This window comes from Ruditapes philippinarum, unplaced genomic scaffold (assembly GCF_026571515.1).
Source record: "Ruditapes philippinarum isolate M1 unplaced genomic scaffold, ASM2657151v2 ctg4636_1_1_1_1, whole genome shotgun sequence".
Lineage (NCBI taxonomy): Eukaryota > Metazoa > Mollusca > Bivalvia > Venerida > Veneridae > Ruditapes > Ruditapes philippinarum.
Genome location: NW_026862151.1, coordinates 2,600 through 14,852, shown reverse-complemented (window position 1 = coordinate 14,852; position 12,253 = coordinate 2,600). Strand labels below are relative to the sequence as shown.

Sequence of the window (12,253 nt, the reverse complement as noted above, 5' to 3'; positions counted from 1 at the left end):
ATTCTTTGATTTTCATTATTTACATATAGTAAAAATTTTTAAAAATCTTCTTTTAAATTTTAACTGTGTAAGAAATAGGTAATGCTTAATTGAAAAAATAGCATTTAAGAAAAAAAATGTAACTGTATTTCTAAGTTTAAATCTGCAATGTAATACAGTAAACAGCTTTCAATTATTGCACTATATGGCCTTTGTATCTTAACATTATACACATCTGCAAATTTATTTTCATATGTTATGCTGAAATATGACCTTGACCCCAAATTCACTAGACACAACTGCATTATGGCAAAGTTTATTTGTATAAAACAAAAAATCTACTCCTGTTATATTGATGCAGTGATTTAGCATTTTTTCACAAATGCAATCTTTAATATTTTGGCCCCTCCCCTTACAAAGCAGTGTAATCAATGGAGGATTGACTAAAATAGGCATGCATTTTACTTGAATTAATGTTAGTAATCAATTAAAAACTTTTGTTTTAACAAGAAACAATAAGGAGACAGGTAATGAAGTGGCTTCATGAAAAGCAAAGTGTATGCAAAGCTTATAATACTAGTATATAGCAGAAATTATACAAAAGCTAAAGGCAATTGTTGCTTATATTCATATACATGATACATGTTTTCTTTATCTGAAATAATTAAAAATAAAGAAAAGGAGGAAAGGAGTTGGGTAGAGAAGAGGAGGCCAGCATATAAAAAGTATGTTTATGCTCTAAAAATTGTGAAAATTTGACGCTGTTATTAGTCAGGGTAAAGTGGTCTTGGTCAGGGAAAAGTCATGGAAAATTCAGGGAATTTTGATTTCTTTTCTTTGTGGGAACCCTGAATTGGAGTTAATCCATTATTGCACTAAGATGACAATATACTCTTTGCTGCTTGATATCAAAATTATGTATTAAAGTCCCTTTCTGTATCATTGGACTGTTTCAAATTTGAAGCATGACTAGTACATTATTATCCCCCGCCGAAAAGGCAGGGGGGGATATAGAAATAGTCTCCGTCCTTCTGTCCTACATTTTTGTCCGGAGCATATCTCAAAAAGTATTTGAGGTATCAACTTGAAACTTCATAGGTGGATAGACCTCATTGAGGAGGAGTGCAGTGCACAAGAATGATAACTCTACCCTGCATAATTTTTGAGTTATTTCCCTTTGTTATTTTTCAAAATTAATTTTTGTCCAGAGCATAACTCAAAAAGCCTCTGAGATATCAACATGAAACTTCATACCTAATTTTTCACCTGAGTTGAGCATAACTCAAAATGTATTTGAGATGTCAACATGAAATGTCATAAGTGGATAGATCATATTGAGGAGGAATGCTGTGCACAAGAATGATAACTCTTCCCTATATAATTTTTGAGTTATTGCCCTTTGTTCTATTTCATTCTACTTGTCCGGAGCTTATCTCAAAAAGTATTTGAGGTATCAACTTGAAACTTCATAGGTGGATGGATCTCATTGAGGAGGAGTGCAGTGCACAAGAATGATAACTCTAACCTGCATAATTTTTGAGTTATTTCCCTTTGTTATTTTTCAAAATTAATTTTTGTCCAGAGCATAACTCAAAAAGCCTTTGAGATATCAACATGAAACTTCATAGGTACATAGATCTTACTCAGGAGGTGTGCAGTGCTTAAGAATGATAACTCTACCTTTCATAATTTTAGAATTATTGCCCTTTGTTATTTTTCATACCTAATTTTTCACCTGAGTGGAGCATAACTCAAAAGTGTTTGAGATGTCAACATGAAATGTCATAGATGGATAGATCTTATTTAGGAGGAATGCTGTGCACAAGAATGATAACTCTTTCCTATACAATTTTTGAGTTATTGCACTTTGTTCTTTTTCATACTATTTTGTCGGAGCTTATCTCAAAAAGTATTTGAGATATCAACTTGAAACTTCATAACTGGATATTCCTGATTGAGGAGGAGTGCAGTGCACAAGAATGATAACTCTACCCTGCATAATTCTAGTTATTGCTATTTGTTATTTTTTCAAAATTAATTTTTATCCAGAGCATAACTCAAAAGGCCTTTGAGATATCAACATGAAACTTCATAGGTGCATAGGTCTCACTCAGGAGGTGTGCAGTGCACAAGAATGATAACTTTACTTTTTAGCTCGACTATTCGATAAGAATAAGTAGAGCTATTGCAGTCACCCGAGCGTCGGCGTCGGCGTAACCACTTATGTTAAAGTTTTTGTAATAGTTCAAATATTTTCAAAGTCCATTGACATATGGCTTTGAAACTTTGCACACTTGTTCACCATCATGACCCCAACCTTTAGACAGGAGGAGGTAACTCTATCAAGCATTTTGACAGAATTATGCCCCTTTTTCGACTTAGAATTTACGTTAAAGTTTTTGTAATAGTTCAAATATTTTCAAAGTCCATTGACATATGGCTTTGAAACTTTGCACACTTGTTCAACATCATGACCCCAATCTGTAAACAGTAGGAGGTAACTCTATCAAGCATTTTGACAGAATTAAGCCCCTTTTTCGACTTAGAATTTACGTTAAAGTTTTTGTAATAGTTCAAATATTTTCAAAGTCCATTGACATATGGCTTTGAAACTTTGCACACTTGTTCACCATCATGACCCCAACCTGTAAACAGGAGGAGGTAACTGTATCAAGCATTTTTTTTACTATCAAGCACTAAGAATAGTCGAGCGTTGCTGTCCTACCGACAGCTCTTGTTATAATTTTTGAGTTATTGCCCTTTGTTATTTTTCATACTTAATTTTCCACCTGAGCATAACTCAAAAGCATTTGAGATGTCAACATGAAATGTCGTAGATGGATAGATCTCATTCAGGAAGAATGCTGTGCACAAGAATGATAACTCTTCCCTATATAATTTTTGAGTTATTGCCCTTTGTTCTTTTTCATACTATTTTGTCGGAGCTTATCTCAAAAAGTATTTGAGGTATCAACTTGAAACTTCATAGGTGGAAAGATTTGACTGAGGAGGATTTGGCACACAAGAATGATAACCTACCCTGCATTATTTTTCAGTTATTGCCCTTTGTTATTTTCAGCCATCAGTATTCACATAAGTTTCAAATCTGTAATCACTTCAGCCAACAGTTTTCATTACTAAAAGACCTCTTAAAATGGAATTATTCTGCTCTACTACATATACATTCTTCCAGTGAGCAAACATATTCGGCGGGGGATGGCCATGTTGACATGGCTCTTGTACAAATGAGCTTAAATTAAGCAGATATAATTATATAAAGATATTCTATTTCAGGATAAGACACTGTATGCTTGTGGTCTAGATGACATTAAGGAATCAAAGGTGGTAACTCATGTTACTGATAAATGGCAGAAACTTGCTACATTTGAAGAATTCAATCAAGGATCAGTAAAGTCAAAGGTGAGTTAGAATCAGCATTATTTTTAATTTAATATTGATTGTGCTCTGTTCACTTATACTCTATGTAATAATATTGAAAATCCTAAACTAAAGATAATTCAGGAATAAAATCACATGTACTACTGTCATTATAAGTGTACAGGAATCAGTACCTGAAGGCATTTTGTTTGCTTCTTAACTGAATCTTTCTTTAATATTTCACAGTCATAAGCCATTTATAAATGAATACTTCTGCAAGAGCTTTAGGGGTTACAAAACTTATATTTGATTTTAAGCCAAATCAAGGTCAATCTTATTTTCCCAGGAATTCTCTGTAAAGCAAAATGTCAAATAAATTCCTTGTAACGGCATAATGAGGTCAGAATTAAATGGCAAAAACGGCTCCCACCCCCTCCCCCAAAAAATATAAAAATGAAAAAAAAAACACAATAAATAAAAACAACCATTACTCTTAACTAATAATTTCTTTGATCTGTTGTACAATAAAGTGTCAGGCATTTTGAGGAAATGAATATTTTTTGCATCGTTTACTCAATGTGTATATTAACAGGCACTGACTGTACATGAGATGTTTGGAAAACAGTTGATACAGCTACATGGTATGTCTGCTGTCAAAGCTCGAGCTATTATAGACAAATATCCAACTCCTTCACAGTAAGTTGCCATCATTGGTTTCACTCAATCTTTATGTTGTCTTAAGTAATTTACGAAGCCAGAGTAATAGGGAAAAAGTACATTTTACAATTAGACAAATTATAGTAATACTTAAAAGACCCATTTTCTTAAAATCAACTTGGTGTATGTTTCATAGGTTAGTTTCATTTAGAATGTACCAATGCAAATAGCGTTATGACTTTATCTATTTGAGATTTGGCAAAAACAAACATGAAAAGTGTCATTTGTGCTTGAGTTCTAATTAAATGCCTGGGATGAAAATAATGTTTTATGTTTATTTAATGCACATTATTTTCAAACATGTCGCCTAAGTTCTGTTTTATTGCTAGCAGTCATATTTTCTATGAATATAGTAAATTATTAATGTTATTTGTTTCAGTTTATATCAAGCATATGAGAACTGTTCAAGTGAGAAAGAGAAGGAAAATCTCCTGTCATCTATAAAGTGTGGGAAGACGTCTCGAAGTCTTGGTCAGGCACAGAGTAAACAACTGTATCATTTATACAACACTAGTACACCTTTATCTTAACTAATCAAATACCTGATTCACAAATGGGACCACAGGAAGATAACCTTATCAGCTTGAGTGTAAAAACAGACAGATATTGTGCAGATAGTCTCCCTTTTGGAATAGTAGCCTGTTTTTAGCTCACCTGTCACAAAGTGACAGGGTGAGCTTTTGTGATCGCTTTTCGTCCGGCGTCCATCCGTCCGGCGTCCGTCCGTAAACTTTTACTTTAAATGACATCTTCTCATAAACCACTAAGCCAATTTCATCTAAACTTCACAGGAATGTTCCTTTGGTGGTCACCTTTAAAAATTGTTCAAAGAATTTAATTCCATGCAGAACTCTGGTTGCCATGGCAACTGAAAGAAAATACTTTAAATATCTTCTTTTAAAAAAACCATAAGAGCTAGAGCTTAGATATTTGGCATGAAACATCTTCTAGTGAGTGTCTACCAAGTTTGTTCAAATAAAAGCCCTGGGGTCAAAATTGGCCCCGCCCCGGGGGGTCATTGATTTTCCCTATATGCATATAGTAAAAACTTAAAAAATCTTCTTTTAAAGAACCCAAAGAGCTAGAGCTAAGATATTTAGCATGAAACATGTTCTAATGGGTGTCTACCAAGTTTGTTCAAATAAAAGCCCTGGGATCAAAATTGGCCCCGCCCCAGGGGGTCATTGATTTTCCCTATATGCATATAGTAAAAACTTAAAAAATCTTCTTTTAAAGAACCAAAAGAGTTAGAGCTAAGATATTTAGCATGAAACATCTTCTAATGAGTGACTACCAAGTTTGTTCAAATAAAAGCCCTGGGGTCAAAATTGGCCCCGCCCCGGGGGGTCATTGATTTTCCCTATATGCATATAGTAAAAACTTGAAAAATCTTCTTTTAAAGAACTCAAAGAGCTATGGCTAAGATATTTAGCATGAAACATGTTCTAATAGGTGTCTACCAAGTTTGTTCAAATAAAAGCCCTGGGGTCAAAATTGGCACCGCCCCGGGGGTCATTGATTTTCCTTATATGTGTATAGCAAAAACTTAAAAAATCTTCTGTGAAAAAACCCAAATAGCTAGAGTTAAGATATTAAGCATGAAACATCTTTTAGTGAGTGTCTACAAAGTTTGTTCAAATAAAAGACCTGGGGTCAAAATTGGCCCCGCCCCGGGGGTCATTGATTTTCTTTATATGTGTTTAGCAAAAACTTAAAATCTTCTTTGAAAAAACCCAAATAGCTAGAGTTTAGATATTAAGCATGAAACATCTTCTAGTAAGTGTCTACAAAGTTTGTTCAAATAAAAGCCCTGGGGTCAAAACTGGCCCGGCCCCAGGGGTGTCATTGTTTTTAACTATATGTGTATAGTAAAAACTTTAAAAAAATCTTCTTTTAAAAAGCCCAATGAGCTAGAGCTTAGATGTTTAGCATGAAACATCTTCTTATGGGTGTCTACCAAGTTTGTGCAAATAAAAGCCCTTGGGTTGAATTGGCCCTGCAACGTTGGGGGGGGGGTTGGGGGGTCTATATACAGGTGAGCGACCTCAGGGCCATCATGGCCCTCTTGTTTGATATGTTATTGTTTTGTATAATTGTTGTTAACCTTTGTGATTTATCAATGATATAAGATGTATGAACATTTAAATGTGCCAAAACCTTAAATTGCAAGTCACTCAGACAAATGGTTCACTGCTAATGCGACTACCTTTTGAGATTGTTTTTATCATTTTTTGTAACATTTATAATATTGGTTATTAATGTTAAATACTTCACATATATACTTTACATTAAAATACTATTCTATAGCTTTGTTTTGATATTACATTACAATACTTGGCATAAGTGAACCCTTTTCATGGACCCTTTTAGATATTAATGACATGCAATCATGATTTTGAATACAGAGCACATATTATAGCCAATTAAATTTGCTGTCCTATTCAAACATATAATTATTAATGTTTAACTTTACGTACACTCTGTTTATTTTGTGTTTAGTTAATGTCACCATCAGATATTATTTCATTGGTATGTATGTTACTGTTATTTGTTATTTTTATGTTAAAAAATGTCTTAAAACATAAGTATCAAGTGATAATTGTTTTATTTCAATTTTTCTTTTTACATGTATATCAGCAAAAATATTCCAAAAGAAATATGTGTGAAACAATCTCAATGCCAGGAAACAAGAAAATAAAACAAGTTTTTAACAACACCATCAGATGAATACAAACAAAACTTTTTCAAGTATTTTATTTGTATTTACATAAAATAATCATCTGTATATGTTTTTTTGGGACTTTTTGATATTATTTCGGACTTGAAAAAATAACTCTCCTACTAAAATAGGTGGCCATTATTGTATTCATTAAATAAAATTAAGTTATCTTTTTTCACCATTTCCATTCCAGATTTAAATATTTTAAATGGACTTGCCCAGCTTTAAACTAGATTAGACAGTTCTTCATTTTTGGGGTAACTTTCTAAATATAAACTGACTGAAAAGGGAACAGTGTAGACCATGATCAAATGGCAAGAATGTGCTGGCTGGTCTAGGTATGTACTGGTTGTAGATTGAGTTGCCACAAGCAAGCTAAAGATGAATTAATAAGTGTTTGTCTCTTGTCCTTGGTACTATGTATAGCAAGTTCACCGGAATTCTAAGCAAAAACGAGTTTAATATAAAACGTCAAACCTCACCAGGCAAATAAATAATATGTATAATAAATATTATAACATTATATAATAATGATATATTTATAATAAATAGTGTAATTATGTCCAAGTTATTTTATATCCCAGGTTAACCCTGTTTTCAGTCAATTCTTGGCATTATTTTAGGAAAGGCTTGAGTTTGTTGATTTTTTTCCGTTTGTCAGTTAACATACTCACTTAAAAAACAGTCAACAAGTCCGAAATATTATAAAGCTTGCAACAGGCTGAACTTGTTTAGTTTATACAAATTTATTTTAGTTTAATTGTGTTGGAAGCTTGTTGAAACACTCTCGCATCTGTTCCTGGGACCAACCAGTACCAAGCAATGTGTGTAAAACTTCTTGCTTAAGGAAACACCGGCTTGCCTTTAGATTACTAGTCTGACATTAGTCTGACACGTTAACCTCTCCATGTTTAATTGCCCTGTAAGTTGAAAATGACAACTCGTACACGATCCTGTGTATACATGATGATATAATCAGTACTAATGTGTATTTACTATAACCAGTATAAAACATTGACTTTTGTTTTGTAACATTGCAATTTTGAGAATTTTCATTTTGAACATTTTTTATTCTCAGTACATTGTCATTTTGAAATTAAGCACTGCTAGCAAGTGAAACAGAAATGGTTGATATGTAGTTTCATTCCAACATATACATGTATGTAGTACTATCAACTCTTCATTAAACAATATTTCAAATCGTAGTTTTAAGTAAGTATTTTCATATCTGTATACTTATTGATAAACTGAAACTCTTAAAAGTAGACATTATATAATAATGAATGGTTCATGTCACTTTAATAATGATTTACAGGTAATAAAATGTTGATACTGAATCTTATGGTATTGAGAAACCTTTTGATACCTGCCCATGTTAATAAAATGTTCTGTATATAATAATACAAATACCATACACTGATGTTTAACTTCACATTTTTGCATGTGTATGCGTTATTCAAGTGTGTAGATTTTTATCGAATTCTGGTCATGATGAGTAACAAATATGATGTTTTTATTTGTATCAAAACAAACAGAAAGTGGATTTGTATCTGTTTTGATGACACCAATTTTTGTCATTGAATCCTCTCTAATCTGTATAATATTTGATGAGGTATATGCACCTACAAATATATTCCCTCTGCCATCGGTACAAACGCCTTGTGGACCACTCATATCATCATCAGTAAATGTGGATATGTGATTTCCCTGCGTATCTAGAGTTATTAAACCATTTTTACTATCACACACATATACATATTCTCGGTTTGTGCTTAAGGATATATGTCGAGTATCTGAGAAAATTGACTTGCCTGAATTGTCGGAAGTAATTTTACGTATCATACTACCGTTCATATTATATATGTAAACTGCATTCTTTTCATCAGATATGACCAATTTGTTTTTATTGTAAGCAATGCTGCAACAGTGGTGATCCATATCTAGCTTTCTAGTAACTACCATCTTGTTATCAATTGTAACAAACACAATACTTTTTTTCTGAAGACTTACTGCAACTTCTTGTTTATCTGTTTGACATACAGCTATAGGTCCAGCCTCCATGTCAAGGTGATCTGTGATGGTATAGTTGGTAGTATCAACACGCTTCAGTTTCTTATTTTTAACATCTGTGACAAGTAGAGAACCATCCTCAAGAAGGCATGAATGATATAGTCGACATGAACCATCTGACTTCATCTTTGCGCTAAAACTGCTATGTTGTTTCACATTATAAACTGTTGTCCTTGGTACATGCCCTAATACACCAGTTTGTTTCAAAAACTGTTTAATATTTGCGTTCATGGTAAATGTTATATGAGCAACAACTGATTTATTCAGCATTTTTTTAGATTCACTGGCCGTGCGAATAATTCTCTGAGCAGTTTTTATGCTCACGAACTCTTGAGCTTTATTCCCTTGAGACTTTTGTAACTTGTCTTCTGATTGTTGAAATTCATCAATACATTTATCTGATTCTTTGATGGCATTCTGTAATTCTTGTTCAATGCTTCCATATTCTTTTTCAACTAACTTGACTGATTCACGCTCGAGTCTTTTCAATTCATCCTCAAGTTCTTTCTTATAGTCTAATATAGAATCAATAGCGATTTTCTTTTCTTTCTTAATCTCAGTAATTAGATGCTGTTTCCTTTGTTTAATATCTGTAAATTGTTGCTTTTCTTCAACAAGTCCTGATATTATTTTATTTGAAAGTGGCTGCTTGTACAGGGTATCAACTTCTTCAGGAATCGAATGTATAGCCGGACATGATCTAAAAACAAGATAATTTTCCATCTAAATATAGGTAACGGTTACAGAACCGGGATATTGTACTTTATTGTATTTCATTTATTGTTTTGATATCAATAAGGTGTTTCATTAAGGCCAGTTTGTTTTCCCTGAACGAAAAGCGCGAAAGATGACAGTACAATTGTGACGAATCCGGGTCAGCTCGGCCCTAAAACATACTCGGCCCCCGAGTCAGCTCGGCCCTATTCCAACTCGGCACGGGTCAACTCGGCCCACTTTTAAAAAAGGGTAAAGGACATCAAATTAAGGACTCCTATTGTCACGGGCTATTATTATCAATCAATGTGTATGTTAAAGATACCGAGTAATTAGGTGATAATTATGATTGACTTATTCATTCAAATTTGATTAGTGACCACGTGCAATTAATTAGAAGCTTATGCTATTAAGTAAACACGTTTTTGTTTCATTTTTTTTTTTTTTTTTTTTTTTTTTTTTTTTTTAAAATTACTTTACAAACAAAATGCATCTAAGGAAACACATTTTTATTATATCTATTTTCACAGGCACAAGTATCGTACCTGGGAAGAAAAAATATGAAGTTATTTTATCAATCTGTTCATGTTTTCTCTTCCCAGGTTCGATAATCGTGCCTGTGTCTATATTAATTTTATTTTCTTATTATTCATTTACCTTAACAACATGCAAAGCAAAGTAAATACGTTATAGGCCTATATATTTTTGTAAAGTGGGCCGAGCTGACCCGTGCCGAGTTGACCCGTGCCGAGTTGGTATAGGGCCGAGTTGACTCTTTTCCATTGTGACAGTTCGGTGGTGACAATGCGATAGTACGATGGCGGCACGATGGTGACGGTCCATCGTACTTTCGTATTGTTACCATCGTACTGCCACCATCGTACTGTCACTGTCGTACTGTCACCATCGTAACGTCGCACTGTCACCATAGTACTGTCAACGTACTGTCGCCTTCCTGTTAGGCATGCGCATAATTAAATATAAACATGGAGGAATACATTGACCGTGTCAAAAAGTTGTTTTGGTGTTGTTGTTGTTGTTTGTTTGTTGTTTTTTTTGTTGTTTTTTTTTAAACGCCGATATTAGTTCTAAGTTTCGCAAAGCCTCTTTTAGCTTAAAAACATCCGATACACACTCTAACCTAAAGCTAAAACAATTCAATTGATATTCAAACTGCTCATAAACGTGTAACGTAAGTAAACTTTATGCATAAAGTATTTGACTCTTTAAATATTACTATGACGGCAATACAGATTCTAAATAAAGATTTCAATGTGATGGTAACAGTACGACAGTATGATGGTGATAATACTACAGTACGATGGTGTCAGTACGATAGTACGATGGTGACAGCACAACAGTACGATGGTGACAATTCGACATTACGATTGATTGTCACCATCGTACTGTCGTTTTTCGCCATCGTACTGTCGTTTTGTCACCATCGTACTGTCATGCTTCGCGCTTTTCGTTCTTAGAGAAAACGCGTTGGCCCTTACGGAACACCGTATATTTATGTTAATCAAATGGCGTAGTAAGCAAAACAAAGGATAATATTGTCATTCACTAATGATGACTCTGGTATTTATCAATATAAAGTGCCTTATAGGTCCATTGGCCGGTTACAAATAGAGTTATTCTTAACTCACATGCATCATATCATTCATTGTACAGATGTCACTATAGTAAATGAACTTGTAATCTTATCTTATACGAGCGTCATATTTTCAATTATCTACACATATTTCCTGTATATTTACCTAATAACCTGATAGTATCTTATTATTACGCGATTGTGTCTCCTAATTAGGCTAAAGATGAAAAGATCTTGAAAAAAGTAGGAAAAAGTCATACTGTGGAATAGGAACATATCCTTAGATTATTGAAAATAAAACGTGCACATGTCTGAGAAATAATTCAAATCAATATCGTTCTTACTTTCTTTCGTGTCTAGGTCACTTAATCAGCATTAATAGGGTACTAAATTGGCGTTAGCACACCTTTTGTTTTACGTTTTTATGCCGTTTGGTTTGCGTTATCACGTGTTTTGGTTCGCGTTATAACGCCTTTTGATTCGCGTTAATACGCCTTTTTATTAACGTTATTTAAGAAATATTCTAACACTTTCGGAAATTTTCCTATATAGACAAAGAAGGCCGGAAGCGTGCATTATTCTACAACAATGCATTCGCCGTTCTTATTATCTCCCTGTATATTTTCACATTGAGGGCGCCATTTTGTTTAAAAATCTGATAAATAAAAACAATTTTTTGTCGAATTTTGTTGAAAAACTATCTAGAATTATAAAAAATGGTCTAACTAAGAAAATGAATCCGAACACCAATATCTTTAATTCAGTCGTTAACGCTGTACAGACGTTTAAAGTGTTGTTTACGTGACGTCACAATGTAGAGCCAAACAGCACGTGCAAAACAATCAAATCAAGTACGTTATTTTAATATCGCAGACGAGTTGGGTTTAACATTTATTTCACTTTTAATAATTTGTATTTCGCTTGAAAAATTATAGAGTGAAATAAAATGAACAAACAAAGTTTTATCAACGTTTTCAAAATTCGTTATTCTCAAAATGTTTCTACACACAGTAGATTTAACGACAGTTTTTTTCAACCCACTGGAACAGCCTTTAAAGAACGTTTCTATTGGAAACTCTGAG

General features: G+C 33.4%; 2 protein-coding genes across 4 annotated transcripts in view; one reads left to right on the top strand and one right to left on the bottom strand.

Moving 5' to 3' along the window:
• LOC132718113 (crossover junction endonuclease MUS81-like) overlaps window positions 1-4,929 on the top strand; it is a 38,338-nt gene extending 33,409 nt beyond the window's left edge. For all 3 annotated transcript variants that reach the window (XM_060701741.1, XM_060701740.1, XM_060701742.1), the window contains 3 exons: window positions 3,274-3,399; window positions 3,950-4,053; window positions 4,454-4,929. In XM_060701741.1, coding sequence (XP_060557724.1) covers window positions 3,274-3,399; window positions 3,950-4,053; window positions 4,454-4,604 — 381 coding nt within the window. In that variant the 3' untranslated portion in view covers window positions 4,605-4,929. The remainder of the gene's footprint in view (window positions 1-3,273; window positions 3,400-3,949; window positions 4,054-4,453) is intronic.
• Window positions 4,930-5,971: 1,042 nt separating this feature from the next.
• On the bottom strand, window positions 5,972-9,586 carry LOC132718114 (uncharacterized). Its single transcript, XM_060701743.1, has one exon. It carries the CDS (start codon window positions 9,584-9,586, stop codon window positions 8,246-8,248), a length of 1,341 nt encoding a protein of 446 aa, XP_060557726.1. The 3' UTR covers window positions 5,972-8,245.
• Between the last annotated feature and the right edge of the window lie 2,667 nt (window positions 9,587-12,253).